Source organism: Halichoeres trimaculatus, unplaced genomic scaffold (assembly GCF_033239565.1).
Source record: "Halichoeres trimaculatus isolate MK-OKI-2021-1 unplaced genomic scaffold, fHalTri1.1 fHalTri1_scaffold_18, whole genome shotgun sequence".
In the NCBI taxonomy this organism is placed as follows: Eukaryota; Metazoa; Chordata; class Actinopteri; order Labriformes; family Labridae; genus Halichoeres; species Halichoeres trimaculatus.
Window position 1 is genome coordinate 22,503,482 of NW_027437196.1, and position 25,000 is coordinate 22,528,481.

The window sequence follows — 25,000 nt, forward strand, 5'->3', positions numbered from 1 at the left end:
TTCCCTTTTAAGGTGTCCCAGTTTAACTGCTTTCTCTCTCGTTTCATACAGGTGAAACTATGGGAAGTAGCTCAGACTTAACTTTCTTTTATTGTGATTATAACTTCTGTTTGACACACAGTGCAGTATCATTTTTACCTGCCAACTGTGCTGTCTCTGAAAATGAAAGTGTAATTTAATATAGAATTATTTTGTTATTGTGTTATTTTATTATTACTGTGGCACCTGAAGGGGACAAGCAAAGCCATGGGATGAAAAAAATAGACCTCAATAGAATCAAAATTAATGGGCTATTACTGACAGTCCTAAATATAAAAACAGGAGTGGTACACGCTTTAAATAAAAAGCACATGTTTAAAAAATACCATTAGTGTTTAGCTGTGGACCAAGCATTACATTTTATCTCTTCATTAATTTCTGCTGTGTGTTTTCTGGAGACAAAAGAGACAGAGCAGCGGTACTACACATGGCCTTGATTAATTGTGTACGTCTTCAGGAGGCATTAACGCGAATGCAGCTTTTGCAAACCGCAGTTAAACTCCTCGTAGATTTTACTGCGGAGAAGACAAGGGGGGCAAATCAATCCCAGAGCCTAACGTTGTAAAATATCGCGAGAGTTGAAGCCAGAAAGGGTGTTCCCGTTTTTCTGAGTGGTAAGTTCAAGCTATAACGTCACTTCTCAAAGTATTTACTCCCCGTGAGACCGAAGACATATCTTTACCTCTCAACGGTAAGATTTATTATCGCTTCGCAGCTCGGTCAGTGCCAAAATTATACTTCATACGATCTGGTTTTGTCTCAGCTCCACCTTGAAAAGTCCAGCAGCCGTATTAGCTTTAGCTGATGTACTTTCTGTTATTAACTGTTCTGTACAGCTTTACTGGTGTTACGGTGTAAAGAGAGAGCCTGTTAACTGGCGACCTTTTAGCGGCTGTCGTAATCATAGCTACAGTTGAAACACGGAAAGAGACCTCAAGAGCATTGCTGATTTTTAAGCGTAACGTCAAAATTAACCTGTTATACATTAAAAATATTTCACGGAGTTGTAATGACGTTTTGGATGAAAGCTGTAACTGTGGCAGTCACAGATGCCTTTGGTTTAAAGTCACAAACCAACAGGGTCCCTATTTTAACCGACACACCCTCTTTGATTCATTAGCTTAGCTGACTTGAACTCAGTGTGTCACATTTTCCATAAAACTCAGTGAGGTAAATGCTCGTTTCTCGACTCAAACGGGGCTTTAGGGTGGATCCATGAAGGAGGCTTAACTACATCTAATGGTACTATGCCGTATGAGCTATTCAAGTTAACGTGAAATGGGAAAATCTGGTGTGTTTCTGCTTGATTTTATGTAGCCTTTGGTGTTTGCACTCTCACACATAACAGGGATGGTTTTTAGTTTTTTTTTTTTTTATTGTACACAGAATGTATTATTTTCAAAGTGAGCTGTTAGAGTATTAGCTTGATGCTGAAAAAGCCCATGTAAATAAACATTGCTAACACTGTAATGCATGTTAATCCTGCAGCCTGTCATCAGTCAGACATGGCTGCTCAGTGTGTCACCAAGGTGGAACTGACCATCTCCTGTGACCACCTGCTGGACAAAGACATTGGCTCTAAATCTGACCCGCTGTGTGTCCTGTTAATGAGCAGCGCAGACTCCCAGTGGTATGAGGTCAGTTGGATTGCTTATCCAAAATACTTTTACATTTGTAAAAACAGATCAGAAGCTCCCCAGCTCCAGGAACTTCTACTACAAGATGTGTGACATTGTAAGGTGTGGCAGCCAAGTCAGTGTTGCTGGGGCATTATAAAATCCCAGTAATGTTAATAGTTAACACACAGATAGAAAGTGTAAAGCTGCAGTCACTTTGTGTCCTTCCGTGTTTCATGCCTATAGTTGTACCTGTTCTGTTTATTTCTGACAGCAGTGTTATTACGCCATCCTTTCCTCAGGTGGAGCGCACAGAGAAAGTCCAGAATTGCCTGAGTCCGAGGTTTGCAAAGAAGTTTGTCATTGACTACTACTTTGAAATAGTGCAGAAACTGAAGTTTGGGATTTACGACATTGACAACAAAACCATTGATTTGAGTGATGATGACTTCCTGGGAGAACTAGAGTGCACCTTGGGCCAGGTAAGGCTGTTACTCTCTTCTTCTGGAGGGAAATGCAGTAAATGTTAGTGCATGCCTGTTCTAGCTGTAATGAGTGGTAAGTAACCCTTGTGCAAAAAAGGTGCTTGTTTTTGCAACTGGTAGGTTGTTTCTTAAGCAATACATGTTTTGTTTTTTTTAACATCCAGGCACCAGTTCTGTTCACAAACCTTTATCTTGCAGAGCCCATAACTTTCAGGAGTACCTTTTGTTTGATTTATAAAGCCTGGTTTATTCTTCTTTGGGGACTCAACGTCATAGTGACCATTACAGTCGTGAGCACAGCAATTGTAGGCAGTGCGACTTCTGTTCTTGTCAGATCCTGTTCCAATCCTAAGAGGTTCTTGTGTTGCTTGTTCTCAGCAACTCCAGGTGGTTTATGTCAAATAAGAAACATTAATTTGTATGAATCTCTTATTGTCACAAGTTCTATTCAGTCTATAAAGCAAGCAGGGGAGCGATGTCTCCAGAAGTCATTCAGAATGATATTCACCTCTTTAAGTTAACAGTGAGGTAAAGGTTAAATTCTTCGTTTTTAGTATCTTTGACTCCTGAAATCAAAGGATGCTTCATAAACTGACAGCTTCAGGTGATCTGCCATGGTGTAATAAAACACCTTTGTTTTTGTTAGAGACCAGAGTTAACGTCCCTGATAAGTAGTTGCTGTGTCGACTTTCTCAGTGTAATCTGACCACAAGTGTTCACTCTGGACCAGGGCTGCAGTCTGTTGTAGTTACATTGCAGTCTGCAGGCTGCTGCATTGTGGTTATTTTTATCCTTTGTGCTGAAGCTGCTAGCTCCTTATTTTACTGCTCGCTTCTTTACTTTCTTTTAGGTTGTATCCAGTAAAAAACTGACTCGACCTCTTGTCCTGAAGAACAAAACTCCTGCAGGGAAAGGGACCATCACAGTGAGTGGCATGGAGAAAAAACAATATAACCACTGTTATTTGATTGTTCTCTGATGTGTATTAATCCTTTTCTTCTCTGCTGCAGGTCAGTGCAGAAGAAATTAAAGATAACAGGGTTGCGAATTTTGAGGTTGAAGCCCGGAAACTTGATAACAAGGTTAAAAAAAAATCTAAAATCTTAACTGCAGTTGAATTTCTTTTTGCAGTTTTCCAAAGTGATTTCACTTATTGGCTTGTTCTTATTCATTCACAGGATTTCTTTGGGAAATCTGATCCTTATCTGGAGTTTCACAAACAAACCTCAACAGGATGGCAGCTGGCTCACAGGACAGAGGTACATACACTCATAGAAATATACTTTTTTTTTGTTCTTACTTTGCCTTTTTTTTAACTTTCACTAAACACAAGCAAATTCAGTGTGTATGCAACATTTTGGAAGAGTTAGAAAAAGCTCTGACATTGAGAGCAGGAGTTACCAGCATGTGTCCAGAGGCATGATGAAAATATAATTCAAGTTACAGATGATGGATGTGGTGTCTAAGTACAGCTATCAGAGACTGGATATTAAATCATCAACTGAAGAACATTAGTGTATTGCTCTCTGGAGACGCCCAGAAGAGGCTAACAGAAGATAGATACTACAGAGTACTGGTAATTAGGGAAGGAGGAGGAAAATCTCTTAGATCTCTATAGACACAGAAGTTTTGAAATCACTCTTGTTTCAGGTGCATACTGAGTTGACTTCTAAAAGAGGTAGTGAACCGAAAAAGAGGTGCTTAAAAACATGAGCCTTGAGTTGGTGAAGTAGTCTCCTCCTGGGATGGACAGGGAGTGTACTGCTGTTCTTCCTTGTTGATACAGTTTGAACTCTAAATGCATCTGAATCTGTCCGTGTCCAGTGTTTAAGTCTCATATATCAGGGAGGCTTGTCAGATGTGAATCTTTGTCAGAATTCTGTGTTTCATGTGCACAGGAAATGGTCTCTCCCTACATTGGAGACAGGGCTTAATGGTCATGCTTACACACTGCTCTGATGTCGCCACATGAAGCTCAAGCTTTCAGCCTCCCTTGGATTAATGTGTGCGATTTTAGAAATGATTAGAAACTGATGTTTGGATTTGTTTTGGGTTTGAGAGGGTCATGCTATAAACAGGTTTGTAAGATTTTTGTGTATTTATCCCATTTGGTATCTTTATTACATTATATAACAATTTGACTACAAGCTGCATACATGTACACATACGTGCTGTCATGTTTACATTCTACAAGAGAAAAAAGATAAGAAACCCAATCTTTCCTCCCAATCCTGAGGAAAAAAGTATGAGTTTTTTGGACTTTTAAGTTCTCATTTGTCTGAAAGTGCCCTGGTCTGGTGTTAGCACCTTTTTTAATCTTCTTTCTGTTCTCAGGTGGTGAAGAACAACTTGAATCCAACATGGAAACCTTTTCGAATCCCTCTGCAGTCTCTATGTGGAGGAGACCTGGACAAACCTATCAAAGTAAATTTGACACCTTTTTAACATTTGACTATCAGCACACCTGGAACAGCTGCACTGGTCCTCACATTTATAATCACTGGCTTGTTTATCATTTGAAGAGTATTTAGTTTTGAGAAAAAAACAATGTTTCTTCTTTATTATGTATTAGAAAAAACAAATCAACTGGAGTGTTTATAGCTTCGATGCTCAACATCATTTTCTAATTTTTGAAGCAAACATGTCAGGAAGGAAGCTGTTCCCAATCAAACAGTACAAGTGAGTTACCCAGCGTGTCACAGTGTGTGTCTCTCTTCATCCTACCATCACTTACAGGGTGTGAGGGGAGTCAGTGGGAGAGAGCATCACCTCAGCAGGGTGTCCAGCTCTCTGCAGCCCTTTTTATATTGCAACAGACCCCAGCATTACCACAGCTTTAACAGTGACCCTGCTGTGCGTTATTTTGGTGTTAAACTGTGCAAGTTTACACTGCGTCACAGTAGCGTGATGATAAGAGGTGAACATACAGCAGGAGCCTCACGAACACACACATACACATGCGCACAGTGCTCTTTTACCGGATCTCGTCTCGCCTCTGTAACGTGTCTAACTACCTCAGAGATGTTGGAATTGAAGGTGTGGCGCTGCGGAGCATGAAAATTTCAGCTCAATCCTGCAATATGAAAAGGGTTTTAGTTTCCTTCATTCAGCTCAATGCATTTGTCTAAAACGACACTTTTCCTGTTTGTCATTCTTCTGCCAGCATCTGTCGATCGAAAAGAGTTATGTTCGAATCTCACTTTTGCACGTTTCTGTCTTCTAGTTTTTTCTTTGGATAAACTTAAAGGGTTAGTTCTCTCAATTAAAAAATGACCTGACCACCACATCCCTGCATGTGTCAGGTCTTATTTGCAGGGATTTTGTGCACAATCACACAGACCTCACTGAGAACTCATTCTTGGAGAGATCTGTGTCATTTTGTCGGTAGTTTGGGTGAACTAACCTTTTAATGTATACGTCCTGTCTGTCAGATTTAAATATCTTACTTCCCCCTTTGACATTGAGTGTGTGAACATGTTTCCAGGTTGAGTGTTACGACTACGACAGCGATGGATCACATGACCTTATAGGAACTTTTGAGACAACGATGACACGCCTCCAAGAAGCATCTCGAACCTCTCCGGTATGAGTCTGTGTGTTTTGCTACACAGTTGTAAATATCTGAATCAGTCTTTCAACTCATAAATTTTGTTTTATTCATGAAGAGATGATCCTGTGTTTTGTCTGCAGGCAGAGTTTGAATGCATCAACAGTAAAAAGAAGCAGAAGAAGAAAGGCTACAAGAACTCAGGTGTTGTGAGTGTGAAGCTCTGCCAGGTGAAGCCATGTTTTTTATATGTAGTTTGACTTAAGTTTCTATGATGTGTTTTAAACTCCTGTGTAACTCAGGTGTTGTCTCTTTCAGGTGGTGAAGGAGTACACTTTCCTGGATTACATCATGGGAGGCTGTCAGATCAACTTCACTGTAAGTTTGGCTTCTCTAATATTTATTTGATAACGCCATCTCTTCCTTACTATTCACCTGGATGTCTGCCTTGTCTTTTGATTGTTTTTTTTTTCTCAGGTGGCAATCGATTTCACAGGCTCAAACGGGGACCCCCGCACTCCTCAGTCCCTGCATTATATCAGCCCTCAGGGTGTAAATGAGTACCTGTCTGCTATCTGGTCTGTGGGCAACGTCATCCAGGACTATGACAGGTATTCAAGATGAAATACCGTATTGACCTGAATTTTGAGACAGCTTTTTTCGTTGAAAATAATGGGAAAGGTGGTGGGTTGTCTTATAATCTTGGTCTAACCACACACACACACACACACACACACACACACACACACACACACACACACACACACACACACACACACACTGATAGCTGTCTAAGGCCACTACACAACCGCAACAGCAGAGAGCGACAGCTTTTTATAAAGCCAGTGACCTCACTGTGGCTGCGGTGATCTGTCAATCACAGCAGAGATGCAGTGACAGGAGCTATAGACAGGAGATGAGACATAGAGAGGCACTGATTGTCCAGAGCAAAGTCGATCAAAAGATGAGCAAGTTAACAGGCAACCGAGGCAGAGTTATGATGATGATTTTAAGATATCGATGGTCAGTGCAGCAGAGACTTAAAACAACTCTCAGGCAGTCAAAAAATGTGAAGTTGCGGAGTAAAATGTCTGAAGAATCTGAAAAATGCAAAATGTAAAAGAAAAGGTTATCGTGGTCCTCAAAGTGGCCGTTACCAAGAGACAGACAGGAGTTGTATGAGTTTGTTATTGAGAAACGTAACGAAGCCCTGCCCATCACCAGAGCTGTCATCAGAATTACATTTGAAACACAAATCTCACTGTTTTTAAAGCCAAAACTGAAAACAGTCAGTAACTATTATTTACAGTATAGTCTCAGAATTTCACTAAAAAAATAGTTCAAAAGTAAATTTTTGTTATCAGTCTTTTTCTGAACATTGGTTTTGAAAAGAGGGGGGTTGTCTTATAATCGGGGTAGTCCTATATTTGGGTCAATACGGTATTCAAAACAGCCCTCTATACACGTGAACAAATCTCTACAGCATGTTAGATAAAATAAATACCCTTATTTCTTTCTGTAGTGACAAGATGTTTCCTGCTTTTGGCTTTGGAGCTCAGATCCCTCCTACATGGCAGGTAAGAAATCAGTATCAACCAAAAGATTCATGCAAATGATCACAGTCAGACAATGCTTTCTTTACTTGGTGCCTTTCACTTTCACTTTAAATAAGACTGTGTCCGAAATCACTCCCTATTCACTACACAGTGCACTATATAGTGAATACGCCATTTTGTTGTGCTGTCCAAAATCTGAGTGAGCATGGTCCTACACTATACAGTCCACTCAATGTATCCCACAATGTATTTTGAACAGTAGCGTATTAGCGTCACTCACCATAAGCAATATGTACCATCATGCATTGTGGTTCAAACAGAAGAAATGGCTGATTACTAGTGCTGGGCAAGTTAACGCGTTATTTTCGCGGTAACCTGTCAATCTATTAAAGCTGTTGAATATTTTATCGCACATTAGTGCATGTTGCTCACATGCTTTTATTTTGTAAATGTCTGTTGCTGACCGCGGTGGAACCGGAAGTGAAATTGGCAGAAAAACACGATGAGTAACAAAATCAAGCATGGAGAAGAGGGGCAACACCACGGAACTTAAAGGCCCTCGCCGCTTAGTGTATCAGTCCGCACGCACAGCGTGCCTGATATAAACAAACGCAGGTAGTCTGCCAGGACGAAGAGACACGATGAGAACTAGAGCCTTACTTAGCGGTGTTTTTGTGTGAAAGTAACGCGCTGAAAATTCTCTAAATAAAGCGTGAATGCAGACCAATATCAGATTTTTTCGGTGGGAGAATATAGCCCTGTCTGAGTGCAGAGGAAATCCGCAGAGGAGCAGGGAGGGGGTGTTTGGTGCGAGCGCCCTGGGCTTCTGCTGCACAAAATCACTGCTGTAGGGGTAGTTTCTGCCCTAAACCTTGTGATAGGACCCAACTTGTTCCATCCTGGAGTATCAATTTAAGGACCTGACAGTGGCAATAAGCTTTAATTTTCTATTTACATTTTGTAAATTTGATTTGCACTAAATATGTGATTTAACTATTACTGTATAACAAGTACTGATTTAGTGTTTGCATGACAGATGTTATGGCACTTTCACAATGCGATTAATTATGATTAATCAGGGAAATCATGCGATTAATTACAATTAAAAGTTTTAATCGTTGCCCAGCCCTACTGATTACATGATTAGTGATTACTGATAACACGAAACAACATTAAAAACTGTCAGAGAATAACACTTAGCTTTATGTTTAACTTTCGGACAAGCCCGTCTCACAACTTCAAGCAGAGAAACATACAACACGGACGTTAGACGCTAAACCATTCATCACAGACAATGCATTCAGTAGACCTTGTAATTCTCAAACACAGCATAAGTTCCGCGCAAATACATGGTTAATTTATTTAAAAAATAGCATGTACCAAAATGTTTCTATTATATTTGGCTGTTGTGAAAAATAAGCTAAGTATAATATTAGTTATCACTGAAAAGAAATACCGTTTTGCAATGTTTGAGAAAAGTTATAACTGTAAATGCCCAGCCATCGAGCAACGCAAGAGTAATTGTGTCACGGTCAGCGGCTGGTGAGTGAGTAGTGTTCGAAATGTTCTTCAAATTTAGCTAATTCACTACGTAATGAGTAGGGAATGAGTGAATGATTTCGGACACAACCTAAGTCTCTTGGATTGCTTGTCAAATGGATTACATGGTTTAAAAAGGACTTAAAATCCCAGCACACATTATAACTGACATATTACAGCAGTAAACCCTCATTCAGTTGATTTCAGAGCGGTTCCAATCTTCTGTTTCCATCAAGTTTGAATCAGATAAAACTCATTTGGTACTTTTTGTGAATACAGGAAATTTAATGTGGTCTGTTTGATTTCCAACAGGTGTCTCATGAGTTTCCTCTCAACTTCAACCCAGCAAATCCATTTTGTGCAGGTATGTTTTCACAGGTCTGGAGACAGGCTTGTATTGTGGTGGTAACATTTGCAGCCTGATGCATATAAGTTGTCAGTCTGCAGTGTATTGCTGATACAAGTGTGAGCCCTTCCTCTGTGTGTGTGTGTGTGTGTGTGTGTGTGTGTGTGTGTGTGTGTGTGTGTGTGTGTGTGTGTGTGTGTGTGTGTGTGTGTGTGTGTGTGTGTGTGTGTGTGTGTGTGTGTGCAGGTGTTGAGGGTATAGTGGAGGCCTACAGGGTCTGCCTGCCTCAAGTGAAACTCTACGGTCCCACAAACTTCTCCCCCATCATAAACCACGTTGCTCGTTTTGCTCACCAAGCTCTGCAGCAGACGACAGCATCAGTGAGTGTTACTAACGATAATAAGTCTTCAGACTCACAGCTGAGCATGCACTGACACTTTAAATGTTTCACAGGCTTTAAATTTCTTCAGATATTACTCTGTGTTTGTGTTTTCTACAAAAGAAAGAAAAATCTGAACACAAATGCTTGATTTTCAGCCATTTATTTTACATTTAGAGTCCGTAAAGTTCTGACCAATCAGGAGTCAGCAGGCTTTTGTGTCTGCTGATGATAACAGAAACAACATCCATGTTGATGCCAGATCTTTTTCATTCAACCACATTAAAAACCATCATGATGAGAAGAACCAGGTCTAGAGTCAACAGAGCAGAGGTTTTCAGAGGACAGTACGAGGAGGGGATCATAATGGGGACAGAAAACCATCGATTCAGTAATTAGTGAGTCCTGCTCTGTGCTCTGCTCTGAAAACTGAGCCAGTGCTTGTTGATGGATGTGAAATTACAGAGGAGCAGAGACACAGTGATATAAATCTGGTAGAAGCCCAGTATTGCTGTGCCAGTAATGACACATCAGTGTTGTAGACAAAAGCATCCAGCACCTTGATTCTGAGAGTGTTCAAAAGCATCTTAGTCTTTATCAAAAGACAAAAACAACAAGCAAAAGAGAATTTAATTCTTTGTTTTGTTCTTTTCTCAGCAATACTTCGTCCTGCTGATCATCACTGACGGGGTGATCACAGACATGGATGAGACTCGCAGCGCCATCGTTAACGCCTCCCGTCTCCCCATGTCCATCATCATCATTGGGGTCGGGGGAGCCGACTTCAGTGCCATGGAGTTCCTGGATGGAGATGATGGCTGTCTGCGCTCTCTGACTGGGGAGCCCGTCATGAGGGACATCGTGCAGTTTGTTCCTTTCAGGAAGTTTAAAGATGTAAGTGTGAGAGATCCTTTAAGCTCCTGATTGGATTTTGTTTGAGGTTGAAGGGTGTTTGATTTGATTTCTGCGGACAAGGGAACTCATTGCTTTAAAACTGCTTGAATCAGGCTTTTTTAGCATTTCACTGCCTCATTCTCGTTTTACTTGCTCCACATTTACAAACCCAAAACCAAAATGCCCCTCGACTAGTAAATGCATGTCCAAACAAGACTTAAAAGGCCCTCCACCCTGAACCAGGGCCCAGTCGTTCTAGCTGGTCAGAAAAATTATCTAGATTTGGAAATCTGTTCATCTGTTCAGGATCAGGTTATCCTGTCGAGCTTTTCAAACCTAAAACAGACTTTTAGAGATGAACAAAACCCAGATTGCTCGAGCTCTAATGTTACAGGTGCATCTTTGGAAATTAGAAAATCAAAAAAGTTCAATACTTACCTTCATTTGTTCAAGAAAATGTAACATATTCTGGACTCAGTACATGCAACATAAAAATTTTAAGGATTTTAATTCAGAAGTTTTCATCTACAGTTAAATATTAATAAAAAACATTTTGATATATTCAGTTGGAGTAAAACATATTTGGACACAATGCTTCTCTTAGTTTAGTACATGGAACAACTGACAAGGTTAAAGACTGCTGACCTGACGGTTGTCCAGAAGACAAGCATAGACGACTACTACAAGGAGGGGGACACTGCTGGGTGGGGGGATACTCAAGCAACAGGGGTAACTGCAACTGGGAGTAGGAATGGGTACCTTTCACATTTAAAGCAATATGGTACCGATGCCTGGTACCATGCAATAAGTATCGGTACTAAATGGTACCAATTTTTGGTACTTTTGTGTGTGTTTATATGAAAATAAGTATTAATTTATTTAATGATAAAATTTTAAAGTTTTTTCATTTCACATATTCATCTCTCAGCATATAAACTTGCAATGCTGTGTTCATATCCAGCATGGAGAAAAAACCCACTGATCTTAAGTGTGTCAGTGCTCGGCACTACTGACAGAATCCTGTTGGTACCTAGAAAAGTACCTCATTGGTACCCATCCATACTGAGAGGATTGTCATGCAAAGCCCATTTTTTGACTTCAGAGGGAATGGACTGAGGTTGGAGGAAGGAAAGCGCCTCAACCAAGTACTGAAAGTGTAATTCAAAAAATTTACAGAAAGTTGAATTTCTGTATTTTAACCTTTTTTCTGAATGATCTTAGATAGTCGAATAATTTGAGACCGTGGGTTTCAGATTTTTTTAGGGCTACAAGCCAAAGTCAAGAAAAAAGGATCCAAATAGTTTGATTTACATGTAGTCAATACCAGAAAGTTACATTTTCTGAAGTGAGTCTTATTAGGATTATTTTTTTCTCAAGATGCACCTGTATGTATTACATGCAGTGACCACAGGGCGTCCAAATCAACACAATCTGAATGATGCTGACAGCTGTGTTAAATATGTTATGACTCCATATTATTTGTTATTTATTGATAAATGATAAAGAAATTATCTGAGAACTGGAGGCATAAGAAAATGTGAAATTTCAAGTTTCAGTTTTCTTTTTAAACGTCATGAAGACTCAAACCAGTCCAATCCAGTAGTTGTAATCTAAGCAGAGTCCATCTGAACGACTGGGCCCTGGTTCCCACTTCCCACCTAGCTTATCTGTGTGTATTTATGTCTTTTCAGGCGCCCAGCCAGGCTCTTGCCCAAAGTGTTTTGGCTGAATTACCGCAACAAGTGGCCTCCTTCTTCACTTTATTCAAACTGAAGCCTCCTCGCGATCCCAATCCTTCATAGGGGTACCCCAAAAACTCAGTCTGAGCCCACCACCGTCCTGGTCTTTGCTTTCCCCTGTATAAAAAACTGCCTCACTCAACCGCTGCATGAACCATTGCAACTAAACACTGCTTTACTTAAACATTTACCAGCTGTTATTCTCCTTTCCAGCTCATCACTGTGTTTTATCAGATTTATCATTAGTTTTAAGAGAAGAAGAGAGAAAAATTCATACTAAAGGAAAAACTCTCTCAAAGACACTAAGTGTCTGAATTTCTGTTTGTTTCCCAAAAAACTCCCTTATCATGCAAAAACCTTCTCCCTTATTTGTCTTCATCTGCATGACCTCCTTGCCTTACTCAGGCTTCCTTCATTCATAAATCTGATAATAACAGTAGTGACAATAACTCCATCACACATCTATTTCACTTTATTTTTAAATACTCTTGTAACCTCTGGTTTCCTTCTTCAGGGTCCTCGTGAAGCTCTGGCAAAGAGTGTGTTGGCAGAAATTCCCACTCAGCTGGTGGACTTCTTCGTTACCATGAAGCTGAAGCCACCAAAGTCCGAAGGTCCTGCTCCAAATCCTGCAGGGACCATCTGATCCATACTCCGATCAGAGTCACCTATTTATCATTTACAAGACAAACATGGCTTCATCTCATCTTCATTCTTTCTACTCCAATTTTTTATCATCTTACCCAGCTTCATCCCAACGACACAGAACACAGAACACAAACACTCCAGTCTGAAGACCTTTAAGGCAGATGTAGTGATTAGTTATACATGTGTGTAATTCCTCAACTTAAAAAAAAAAACATTCCATTTTTCCACAGAAGAAGCTTCAGGGCATGTAACCGCACTCTTTCGGTAGTTAACCAAAGAAAATACAAAACAATGCAAGGTCATCTTTACTAGAAATAGAGCATTATTTGTCGGTAGTGTAGCTGAAAACTAACGCATCTTGATTTAAAATGCAAACTGCACTCTGCAGGATTAAAAATGTATTTCATTTATACCTTACTAAGAAGATAAACAATGAGTATCCACAAATACAGAAGTGTTAATCTGATGTGTAATCATACATTTGTTTGCTCTGCTTTGCTGCAAACATGAGTTCTTTCATTTGTCCTCTCTGAATCTTATCTCCATTAGTTTTTTCTCATTTCTGACGAAAAGCCCAAAACAAAGTTATACCACCTCCACCAGTGGTTCCTAAACTGGGGTCTAAATCATGTTATGATAGCAAAGTTGAGTATTTGAGATCTTAAGCCTTTTTATGATTGACCCATTAGTGTATTTGTGCTTTTGGATTCCCTGGTCTTTATCTTCGTTCTGTGAAGTTCTGTTCCTACACATAGAATGTAAAAAAAAATGGACGTCGCTTGCTCGGCTCAAAGTGAGGTCTCCACAAAAACAGCTCCCCCTGGTGGCTGGCTGAAGTACAGGTTAAAAAAATCCAGCTTTCCAGTCATTTCAGATGGGCTGTGGTCAAACTTTAAAAATTAATACTCCTCTCAGAAATGTTTCTCACGTCCGATTGTTGTAGTGATTTGAAGATATAATTTGGCTGTCTTGTATTCAAGTCCTCTTTTTCTGAAAAGTTTTGTTTTCATTAGTTATACGAGGTTAAAAACGAGGCTTTATGTAACGTTTAATGATGATTGACAGCTGCCGTTCTCATGTATTTTTGGGGGGATTATAAAACATGTCAGGAGGTAGAGTCAAGAAGTGATTAGACTCTTGAAAGAAAAAAAAATTATTGTATTTGTCACCTGGCCCCACTCAGATTCTCACATAATACCTCATCCCCTCTACTGCGCAGACTCTGGCTGCATTTGCTACCAATGGCTGCGCCTGTGACGGGGGTATTTTGGCTTCAAAACTGTACAATGGTAAATGGTTGAGCCACACTGTCCACTCTATACAGTCTATGGTTCCTACACATAAGCCTGTGTGCACAGCTCAGCGCTCTGCTTCTCCAAAATATTACCACACGTCACACAAGCCCAGTGATTGGTCAGCTTGGCAGCATCACATGACGTTTTTTTTTTTATAACGTCCTGAATTCCTGTACATCAGCTAGATGTAGGTCTGACATTGCCCCACTCTAAGTCGTTTTGATAATTGATGCTTTATTGACTGCAACATTTATCAGCTCCAACTCCAACACTAATAGAATACACTTCCCACTGTTTCTTGTACATAGAAAAGCAACTCAGCCAAGAGTCAGCGGAGGAGTATAAACCAAACTAAAAGCAAAATCAGAAAAAAGAACGAGACAAAGCTAAGGAGAGCAGGTTTTAAGTTGTTTTAGAAATAAAAGTGAGTGTAACTCAATTTCAGATTTACCCAGTAAAACACCAGCAGCTCAGATTTAAGGCAGTCTGTCAGGTTAGTCATCTTTTACATGCAGTTATTGAGCCTCAGTCTTTGAAGTGCAACACAAAGTTGTGATCACGCAAAGCTTTTATCAGGGAGACATAATGGAGATGAGATTCATTGGACTTACTTTGTTTGATCAGTAGAACACACACTTTTTGTTATTCACAGAAAATCAGAACCATTTGAACCTTTATGATGAAAAAACAGCTGATTTGATGAGAAAATGGATCCACATCTTTAGAAAACAGCTGCAGTTCACTTTTAAGAGCAGTGAAACAGAGCAAACAAAATGTATGAGCACATGTCTGCGCTGGGCTTCTGTATATAGAGCTTAACCTGTACATAATAAAGGTCAGACTCATGGTACAATGAGAGTTATTTTTAACCGGAGTCAATCACATGTTGCTATAACTGTCTGCAGGTGGATAAGTAGCTTCATTATAAACATTTAGCTGAGTAGCTTTGTAGTCGCTGCTGTTCAGGCACATGTTTAATGTATGTTTAATTTCATGTTTATTGATGCACTTGCTTCATATGCACTCTCTTATTATCATAAACGGACCAACTTATCCATGTTTGTGGTGCCAAACTGTGTGTTATAAACCCTGAGCTGAACGTCTGAAACGTCCTGATTACAGCTGAGTGTTGTGACTCTGCTTGTTTCGTGTTGGTCTTGTTGATTTTTGTGCCAATGTCCTTAGGTTTACATGTTATTCAGCAGAAATATCATGTTGTGTTTCTTATGATGAGAAACAACAGGGCCCAGAATGATTTTTTCCTAATTATGAGTCTGTTTGCATATTTTGCATATCAAATACAAAGAAAAGATCAGTATTAAACATGAAATAGTTATAAAAAGTATATGGAGTATGGTATCGGTTTTAAAATCTGCTTTGTATCTCAAAAATGTATTTTAAGTGTTGATTAATTTGTTTGATTTGGTTGCACGATGAGCTCTGTAACAATACTACTCCATTATACAATCATAATGATGTGCCTTGGCGTTTGCATCAAACCTGCTAATAAAGCTTTTATTCAAAACACCTCACCTTTATTTAACTGCTTAAAACTGTATAGCTTGTCTTGTATTTCAAGAGTTGGAAGGTACCGGTATGTGGTCATCTGGACGGCTTAAGTGTTGAACACAAGTGGAAAAAGATACTAAATGTGTTTCAGTGAAACTGTGCCAATGCTGAGCTGTTAAAACTTTTAAGTGATTCTGGAAAAAACTTTATTTAAAATCTCCGGGTTGTAAATGTCTTTTTTTTTGTTTCAGACATTAGCTGCCACCTACTGGAACAAAAAGAAACAGCATTTGAATGCTGCTAACTTAAAAGAAAATGAAGCAGTACACTGACATCAGATACTCAGTTTATTATATTCACTACAGCACTTGTGTAAATCTATTAAGAGAAAATACTTGGCTGGCTTTAAAAGTGTTGCTCCTGTTTTTTAAGTTTTGATCATGAATAAATATGAGGGAAGGCTTTGTATGTCCATTTTTAAAATTTTGGTTTAAAAGAGAACGTGCTGATTAAGCCATTTTGACAGAGAGCCCATTGGAAGACATGGAGAAAAAATAGGTGTGGAAAATCCTCCCTCAAGATTCAAAACATGTAATCTTTCTTTTCCCCAAGGGTAAGTTTTTCTACTATACTACAGTAGCCTATGTATTGTTTCGGTCTCAAGTAATATGTAGTACGTGAAAAAAATCTGCCATCACATAAGAAGTGATGTGAGCATTGTAGCCTTGTGCACTCTCCAGGTAGTTCAGTCCCTAAGGACTCAGGGTTCAGGGTTAGGGAGGATGTTGAAGCTGTATCCTTAAGTGCATACTTCTTGAATTACAATTGCTTTTTTGGGTGCATAAGTGTGTTTGCACTAACAGTATGGAAAACTTGTAGCATTTTGATTTCTAAGCTGGTACACTCAAAACATTTAAAAGTTGAGTGTGGGCCATTTTGCACCTCTCATCCTCAATGCCTGCCATCTGGGCTATGTAGCAGAAGGGGCGGGGAGGGATCAAATGATGGTTGATGGTCATAATCATTAAAAAACAGAAGAACACCTGTGAACAGTTGTGAAATGACATAATCATTTCTGGTAAAAGCAAAGCCACAGTGTTTGATTTGAGACAATACTGCCCTGTAAAAAATAGTGCACTGCTCTACTCGGTGCATGATGCAAGTAGTGCACTTATGTATGTGTACTTCGAGAAGTATAGTACGCAATTTGAGACACAGCCTGAGATTCAGACAGACTGCAGTCCCAAATACTAGCTTGATTTTGGAGTCATTAAAAATGTGACCACCTCAAGTCTTCTTTGAGAAGTTCAATAACTGTCAGTTAAATACAAAACAATCGCTGAGTTTGTCAAGCAGTGATGCAACGAAACCCTCAATAGCAGTATTTTTGTTTTACCAAAATGATCCCATTCCTTTGCACAACAAATCTTAATTTCACCTTTTAATAGTAATCATAATAAACACAACAAGAGCCTGAATTTATTTCATCAACAAACTTTAATGTAAAAAGTCAGACTTCTCCTCTCAGCATGTGTAGTGTTTCCTGTTCGATGAAGGTCTGAGTTCAGTCATTCTCTGAAAACATTTGATGCAGCTAGGTGAAGCTCAAACCTTGTATCAGCTAGTTTCAGATTCATTTGTGCCAAATTAGTGAAGAGAAATGTGTTTTTTAATATACTAATTAAATACTCAGGAAGAGCATGCTGCAAACCGGGACTGTGTGAAGCATCAGCAGCAGACAGACAGGTATTCATGTGCTGCTTTCATATTGTTACTGCTATACCTAACACACATCACAGCTCATCCATGTGGAATTCCTTTCTTAACTGTCTCTTACCTCACTACCTTTTTATCATCTCTATTATTTATCACAACAACCTGACTGCATCAGGCAGACCTGGATCCAAACATTTAGTGCAAAGAAAATAAAAAATCATGAAATGTCAGGTCAACAGTGATCACAAAACGTGGATAACCACCTTCATTCCATAACTCCTGTCATCTCTAACCTAGGTTTTTGTTTGTGTTGAGCCTGCGTACCAAAATAAAGCCTCATAGACCAAACTTCTCTGGACTCAGGCACTTAAAAGTTTCTCTATAAAAATAGTCTCCTCTGAGTGGATCTGTGAATAACAAAGCAGTACATTTTTCTACGTTCATTCAGTCAGTGTGCAGCTCCACATTCCTGATAACCTGACGTTTTCTAAAAACAGCTGCTCTACTGTCGACACCTCTCTTTGCAGCTTAACACCCTCAGAGCTACAATCCAATCATGAACATGCGTCTTCTCAAACGGTTACATTCCCAGCTCCTCTGCACCTGCAGGAGTCCTACCTTTCTAGAGTGGCAGAGTGTTTCTTAGAGCAGCTCAGTGTGTGTGAAATGACCCAAGATAATCCTGATGCAGTTCCTGTTTACATGCGGTGGATCTTGTCATGATCCATGAACTGCTTCAGGTCCTGCAGGTTTTCCCACCAGGTGAAGAGGAAGGTCTCTGCAATGAGGCTGAACCACGGTGTGATCAGCAGCTCGTTACGCTTTGCCTTCTCCAGCATCTCCTTCAGCTCCTCTTTACTCACGTAGCAGTGACTTTTGATCTCATTAGGGTCTGGATTCAGCTCCACATCCTGAACAAAAAAAGATGATGTTGGTACAAACTTCTGTGTTGATGTGTAACAAATGTGTATGATGTGGTCTGCAGTGCCACGCATGAGGGCAGTGTGGTCTCACTGTCAGATTGTCTTGTCCTGCTACAGTTCCTGTCTGCTTTATTTCAGCAGTTTTGAGTTTATTTAGCTATACTGTAACTGATCAAGTTACTGTTTATCATCTGTCCATAAAACTGCAAACTGTGGAGCATGCTCAGAAAACCTGGACCAGTTTGGAGCTGACTGGGGTGTCTACATGCCAGAGAAACTTCTAGTATGTCAGTCTGACTTCAAGAAATTTGACTCAGTGCTTTTTCATTCAGACTGACATGTTTGTCTGTTTTAAAAGACTGGTTTAAGTCACACAAATGCTGTAAATCATTATTTTTTACTAAAAGCAGTGAGAGAGAGGGAATCTGATACATGTCCATGTCAAACGATTACACGCAATATGTTTGTATATTTGTAAATTGGGGCCCAGGTGTTACCATAGACTGTATATAGAGTGGACAGCGTGGCTCGGCCATTTGCTATCGTACGGTTTTGAAGCCAAAATACCCTGTCACAGGCCCCGCCACTGGCAGGCATTGCAGCCAGAGTATGCAAGGTAGAGGCTATGTTGGACAGAGAGAATCTAAGAGGAGCCGGGTGACAAAAATAATTATTTTTTTACTTTGAATATTTGAAAGTTTGACCACAGCTCATCTGGAATGACTGGGGAGATGGATTTTATGACCTATACTGCAGCCAACCACCAGGGGGAGCAGTTTTGTGATGATCTCACATCAAGCCAAGCAAGATGACGTCCTTTTTGTTTTTTTTTTACAACCCATGAATGTTACGTGTATAGCATCAGACCTCAGCCTTGCCTTCTGCATGAAGAGGATGTAATCAATCTCATGCTCTCCCCACACGCCGTCTGACTGAGCTTTGTAGTGAATCCTTGTCAGGTACGTCATCTCTTCTGGAGTCACCTGAGCAGGGACAGGAAGACAGGAAACATGTTTAAATGAGCACAGACACGCACGCACGCACACATGCACACACACACACAAACACTGAGTTTACCTGAGCCATGGGGATTCCCAGTTCAGCCTCCAGTCTCCTCTGAGCGGCTCTCCTCACTCCAATCGCCTCTGTTTCCTCCAGCTCGCTGTCGGTGTGTAACGGGTGACTGCAGCAGGTGTTGGTGAAGCAGCCTGAACACCAGAGACACAGAGAGAGGTGGTTTAAATTTATCTGACAGAGACCTGCTTAGGAAGAGGGTTTATGGGAAGGTAAGAGGGTATTCCAGCGTCATTTTGCCTGATGGGTACAAAAAGTTTTAGAACTGCATTAGGAGATGCAGCTCAGCCGGCAGTCAGGAAAATACTGAAACAGCTTCAAATAAAAGTTCTTGTTTTGCTCAGATTGTTCTTTAGACTGTCTGACAATACAGAGAGGATCCCCGGAGAGAGAGAGAGCTTTTTATTATAGATGAAGATGACTGTTTGGAACTGTCCGATCTGACTTTTACGCATTTACCTGTTGTGGAGACAACAAAATATCTGGGATACCACCTGGATCTAAAGTTGACTGTTATGTGCATATTGAGAAGGCAGTAAAAACCACCTCCAAGCAGCTGCATTATCTCACCGTTATGGTGAGATATGGTCTACCTGCAGATGACCTCATCACCATCTATACCATTCTCATCAGGCCATGCCTCGAATACAGCTCAGTGCTCTTGGTGGGTTGCTCAAAACAACAAGCAGAGCTAGAGCTGGTCCAGACATGTGCCTGTAAAATCATCACAAGAAGAGCTGGTAACTTTTCACAACCCCTACCATCACTCCAGATCAGGAGGGAGGAGGCTGCAGTGAAGTTAACCAGGGACATGCATGATGAAAAACACCCCCTGCATGACCTGCTACCCCCAACATCAGGCAACTGCACGGCCAAGACATTGAGGAACCAGCACAAGCCGGCTGAACCCATGGCCAAGACCAGCAGGCTGGGAAACTCAACACTGCACACAGCAGTCAGGCTATATAATGACACTATTTAGACTGGGAAAACAAAACAAAGCAAAACAAAAAAAAGACACAACAACAACATAGCAGGGCCACCATGACTGCTAACTGTCTCTGTTTCCACTGCCTTGAAATATTTTACTCATGTATTTATGTTTCTTAATCTTGAAAATTGTTGTGTGATTTCTTTTTCCAATGTTTTTCTTGTAAAGTTCTGCGGTTTTTTTTTTCAGTGGAGCCAGTGCATGAATTAATAAAATCAAATCAGTTGTTTACAGAGAGTTACAAAACAGCCTTTATGGCCCGTTTGAAAACTCATGAAGCAATCTGTGGATGAAAAACCCAAACTGCTCACAGATATCATGTATTAAGGTCTAAATATGCTGACATTTGTTCCAAAAGCAAAGAATAACTCTTTAAAAGTATTTTACTGACCTGGAAATGTTATTTTGGCATCAGACCTCTGCTGTAGGAGCAGCTTCTCCTCACTGTTGAAAATGAAGACACTGAAAGCTCTGTGTAGTAAACCTGTGGACAGAGAAACAATCAAACTCAGATCTTAAATAAAAGTAAAAGACACACAAGTGACAGGTGAGCGTGTGTTGCAACACGTGAGACAAGTACCTTTGTTGATGTTGGAGTTCAGGTGGCAGTTCTTCTTGGTGTCTGCTCCGATCTTTTGGTCGTTCTCATCGATGAGGATACACATCTCTGCAAGCAGCTGCACCTGCTTCTCATCCAGGTGGTCTGTGGTGATCTCAGGCATTCTGGCAGCAGACTGAAGGTGTCTCACCTCGCTGTACAGCAAAGCAGGTCGCACAGGTTGAAAACTGTTCACTGTGTACTCATATTATCTGTGCATGCTGCTGCTTTCCCTAGTTCTTTAAGTTTGCACTACCTGGAAGGCATATGCATATTAAAATCAGCAAAAAAAAAGATCAAATTTCAAATTCAAAGGTGCATAGATTAGTTCACTGGTGCATTAATCTGGGGTTGCACAAATCTTTACAGCTTAATTTAAACTGTTGCGAAGCTTCCCTTTAAATCACATTTAATTTAAGTATACATATACACAAATATAAATAGGCTATATTTGGAAAACTTATGTCTTGTAATTGACTAAAATTTCCATGGCTTGTTGAGTAGAGGTAATAGACACAAGCAGGAACATCGGGCTTTGACAGTGTTAGCAAATTGACAGCTCCAGGTTTCACGCGCCGAGTTTAAGAGGATTTCACCAGGTTGTACTCAAATCTGTGCACGTGTAAACCTTAAAACTATGAAGACAACAAGGCCAAATATAACTATTATACAATTTAATTTGGTCTGACGCTATAAAAGAGAAGACAGCATTTATTCTGATGCAAGTGACGCACTACTGCAAAGCTAAACTATATTTAGCACAACAGAGCATAACTCAGCTCAACAGGATTAACCCAGGATTATCTCACCCTTCAGGTGTGTCTTACCTGTGTGGAGTTTTACAGTACCCTCTAAAAGATGTTCCAAAGGGTCTGGATCTCTGTGCAGCAGCTCTAATAGTGCCAGATATGTTGGAGTGAAGTGCAGCCTCTGTACAGGACACCAGCCGGAGCACCGCCCACATGGCCCGCACCATCGCCTGACAGAAATACAACAACCAATCACGGGACTGGAGCCGAGGGCGGAGAGAAAACACAGACTGGAGTTTGACTTATGTGGATCAGAAGGTGTGTTGCTGTTATAGTCCACTGGGCTAAAAGAGACCAGGGTAGACTTTGACAGGAGTGCCAATACAGCCTGAGTTTACATAACATTTCACTCTGTACAGTTTAGGACACTGACAGAAAACAGAATCTTTCACATAATTTGAGTTGTATAAAATTACATTCTAACCTTTTTTTTATAGTTAATGTTTCATGCTGGGCTGCACTGTGGTGCAACAGTTACTGCTGCAGCCTTACAGCAAGAAGGTCACCAGTACTGTGTGGAGTTTGCATGTTCTCCCCATGCATGCGTGGATTCTCTCTGGGTTCTCCAGCTTCCTCCCACAGTCCAAAAACATACTGATCAAGTTAATCTCTAAATTGTCCATAGGTGTGAGTGTGTGCATAGAAGGTTGTTTGTCTGTGTGTGTGTGTCGGCCACCAGTCCAGGGTGTACCCCGCCTCTCGCCCAATGACAGCTGGGATAGGCTGTAATTCACAAAATCCAACAAACTTAATTTTCCAACAGGGTTGGAAAAGAGATGCTGCAATATGTGCAGAAAAAACAAATGTGCATTCATACTACTATATAAGTTTTATTCTAAATTACTTCTACTGGTGTTTAAACAAACAAGGCAAAGGTTATTATAAATTTAACAACATGCTACAAACCATCAGTAATTCTTTGTTTGTATTATTTAATTAAGAACCAACTAATTTAAAAGTTAATTTGCATAGTTAAACTGACAAATCATACTGTAAATAAGCACTGGTAGCTGCTATAATGTTAAAATGCACTATGCTGTTTAGATGTTGCCATATTCTATGCAAGTGACGGATTTCAGATTAGGTTTCTTTTAAAGCTTATGCCACTAATTATAATGTATATATTTGATCGTGGAATCGCTTTACACATATGACCAGTAGAATTTTAGTGTATACAAATTATTTATCTCTGTTTTTAAACAAATGTATTCTATATTCTCTATTTATTTCTACTTACTGATTGTTTTTTTTTGCTTCTGCAACAACAAGTTGTTACTAACTGGCCGCATTATGGACTTTTCTGGTTTAGTCCTTTCAGTTAACATCAATTATTATAAAGCGTAATGATATTTATTTGTAAGAGCAGCTTCATTAAATCATTTGTTCTACGATTCAACATTAAAAAGTATTTTGTCAAATATTATAAAGAACAAAAAAGTGCATTCTTTGAGTTTCATTAGCGATGTTGTATTTTCAAGTAATAGTCATTGATATATTATTGAAAACGGCAAACAGTTTTTAAATATTTGGTCGGCGAATTTTAAATCAGCGGACAAAACTCATGTTCTTTCAATCGTTTTCATCAATTCATAGACCCGTTCCAGTGTAATCCAGTTCGCGTTTTTAAATAAACTCGGATTGTCAACACGCCATCAGACCACAGCACAGCCCGCACCACCCAGGCCTTTGACATCTGGATATAAGTATGCATTTTCTACCAAATATACACAACCTACAGAGAGTCAGATAAATCGTACATTTACTTACTTAATCTATGTTCTGAATCCCGCTTACAAACGGCTTCTTGTGATGAAATCTTCGTGTCTTTACGACGATATTTGTGAGCTGTTTAACTGTGGTAGGACAACCTAGCCTTCACTTCCTGTATTTGGGATTATGGGTTGTCATTGGCTGCCATGAGGTCAGCGTGAATGCTCATTCGTGTAAAAATGCAAACATAAGTCACGTGACGGTGTCTGAAAAATTGGCTTCAGTTGAGGTAGCTGTCAAACTATAATCTTTCCTTGCGGCTCTCTTTTGAAGTCGACACTATGTTGAAATGTGAAAATCGACAGGTTTACATGCTTTAATGTCGATTTATAGATGTCACAGTACGTTATAAACGTTAGGAGTCACTGTGAGGGCGATAGATGTTAGCATGTATTAGCTCGATTCCTCTTCGGTTTCAAACCTTCATGCTAACAAGGTCTGACTATAGTGACAGCGGTGAGTGTGTCTTCTCGTATCGCCTGCATTTATACAGATAACAGGTCAATTATTAATTTTTGAAATTAAATATGTCAGCTTTCTAGATGTGATCAAATAAGATAACGTGTCATAAATTCAGTACATTTCTGGCGCATGAAATTTCAGTCTACGAAATGCGAATGTAGGACTCCAGTCTAATTCGTCGCATTACCAAGTTATTCATCACATTAAGTGTAGCCTAATCATTTCATAGCGAAAGCACAAATATGCAAAGCCCGAAGCCATGCAGTCAGACTCGGCTCCAGTGTCAAGCTCCTTTTAAAAACTGTGAATCTGACACTGCAGCTGCACACCTTCATTTGTTTGTGAGTGCACAGCTTAGGTTTGCTTACACTCACTACCAGAGCATAGACTGTATGTGTATCTCTATGGACAGAACAAGTGCACCTCAAAAGTGAAGCTAAAACATTTAGCTGCTGAATGCTGAATGCATAGTTGATAAACTCCAGCTTCTGTTTGCTCACAGATGGGACATTGGTCAAACTTTAAAATCCAAATCCAAATAAGTCTGTATCAAACATGGTTTCTGTCGTTATACTTAGATGTTAATATGCTGATTTTTGTTTTATTTTTGTTAATTCTTTGAAAAGTTTAGATTTAATGAGTAAATTTATGCTGAAAAGATTGACCAGTGGGGTTGGTGCAGTACTCTGTGCACCAGGTTATCAGAGAGGAAGAACAATGGGATGCTGTATTCAAGAGTCATTGAACTTTCCACAACTGTGGGTGTCTGCTTCAAATAGACACACGAATCTGTTCTGCTGTGGACTTGATACACCTTGTACTACAAGTGCATGAGTTTCGGATATTTCGGATTTTTTACACCAAACTCAACATATGATTTAGATGGGTTTGACATTTTCCCTCTTACAAAAACAAATTCATGAAATTTAAGTTACGAAAAATATAACTTGAAACAAGATTTCAGCCCCTGGACTAATACTTAAAATATGTGGTCATCAGGAGGGTATGCTGATCACTAAAACAATGCATTGTAACACTCATGTAGGGCTGCATGGTTTGATCATA

The 25,000-nt window shown here is 39.9% G+C and overlaps 3 protein-coding genes across 6 annotated transcripts in view; 2 read left to right on the forward strand and 1 right to left on the reverse strand.

Annotated features, from left to right (window-relative positions):
- The first annotated feature begins 619 nt into the window (after nucleotides 1–619).
- LOC141807302 (copine-3-like) lies at nucleotides 620–15,640 on the forward strand. 2 transcript variants are annotated; one of them, XM_074693210.1, is made up of 17 exons: nucleotides 620–730; nucleotides 1,528–1,676; nucleotides 1,958–2,137; nucleotides 2,991–3,065; nucleotides 3,151–3,222; nucleotides 3,319–3,399; nucleotides 4,475–4,564; nucleotides 5,625–5,723; nucleotides 5,831–5,917; nucleotides 6,006–6,065; nucleotides 6,165–6,298; nucleotides 7,210–7,264; nucleotides 9,095–9,146; nucleotides 9,375–9,508; nucleotides 10,165–10,401; nucleotides 12,093–12,205; nucleotides 12,655–12,793. In XM_074693210.1, exons 2-16 carry the CDS (start codon nucleotides 1,545–1,547, stop codon nucleotides 12,201–12,203), a joined length of 1,599 nt encoding a protein of 532 aa, XP_074549311.1. In that variant the 5' UTR covers nucleotides 620–730; nucleotides 1,528–1,544; the 3' UTR covers nucleotides 12,204–12,205; nucleotides 12,655–12,793. The 2 variants fall into 2 exon arrangements, with proteins under 2 accessions (XP_074549311.1, XP_074549310.1); XM_074693209.1 differs by lacking the exon at nucleotides 12,093–12,205 and having other exon boundaries at nucleotides 12,655–15,640.
- Nucleotides 15,641–17,791: 2,151 nt separating this feature from the next.
- On the reverse strand, nucleotides 17,792–23,606 carry idi1 (isopentenyl-diphosphate delta isomerase 1). Its single transcript, XM_074693368.1, has 7 exons — nucleotides 23,471–23,606; nucleotides 21,722–21,873; nucleotides 20,877–21,049; nucleotides 20,688–20,780; nucleotides 19,309–19,439; nucleotides 19,110–19,214; nucleotides 17,792–18,219 (listed from the first exon to the last, which is right to left on the reverse strand). The coding sequence occupies exons 2-7, from the start codon at nucleotides 21,868–21,870 to the stop codon at nucleotides 18,007–18,009; spliced, it is 864 nt and encodes a 287-aa protein (XP_074549469.1). The 5' UTR covers nucleotides 21,871–21,873; nucleotides 23,471–23,606; the 3' UTR covers nucleotides 17,792–18,006.
- Nucleotides 23,332–25,000, forward strand: part of LOC141807393 (WD repeat-containing protein 37-like) — a 29,111-nt gene continuing 27,442 nt past the window's right edge. Inside the window, exon 1 of one of the 3 annotated variants that reach the window (XM_074693366.1) lies at nucleotides 23,332–23,406. The gene's annotated coding sequence lies outside the window, so the exon portion shown is untranslated. The other 2 variants (XM_074693367.1, XM_074693364.1) reach the window with 2 other exon arrangements.

Coding starts and splice junctions, on each gene's coding strand:
- LOC141807302 (XM_074693209.1), top strand. CDS start 1,545: ATGGCTGCTCAGTGTGTCACCAAGGTGGAACTGACCATCTCCTGTGAC. Junction 3,223..3,318: donor CCCGGAAACTTGATAACAAG/GTTAAAAAAAAA, acceptor ATTCATTCACAG/GATTTCTTTGGGAAATCTGA. Junction 7,265..9,094: donor AGATCCCTCCTACATGGCAG/GTAAGAAATCAG, acceptor GATTTCCAACAG/GTGTCTCATGAGTTTCCTCT.
- idi1 (XM_074693368.1), bottom strand. CDS start 21,870: ATGGTGCGGGCCATGTGGGCGGTGCTCCGGCTGGTGTCCTGTACAGAG. Junction 21,050..21,721: donor TACTGTAAAACTCCACACAG/GTAAGACACACC, acceptor TTTGCTGTACAG/CGAGGTGAGACACCTTCAGT. Junction 20,781..20,876: donor GAACTCCAACATCAACAAAG/GTACTTGTCTCA, acceptor CTCTGTCCACAG/GTTTACTACACAGAGCTTTC.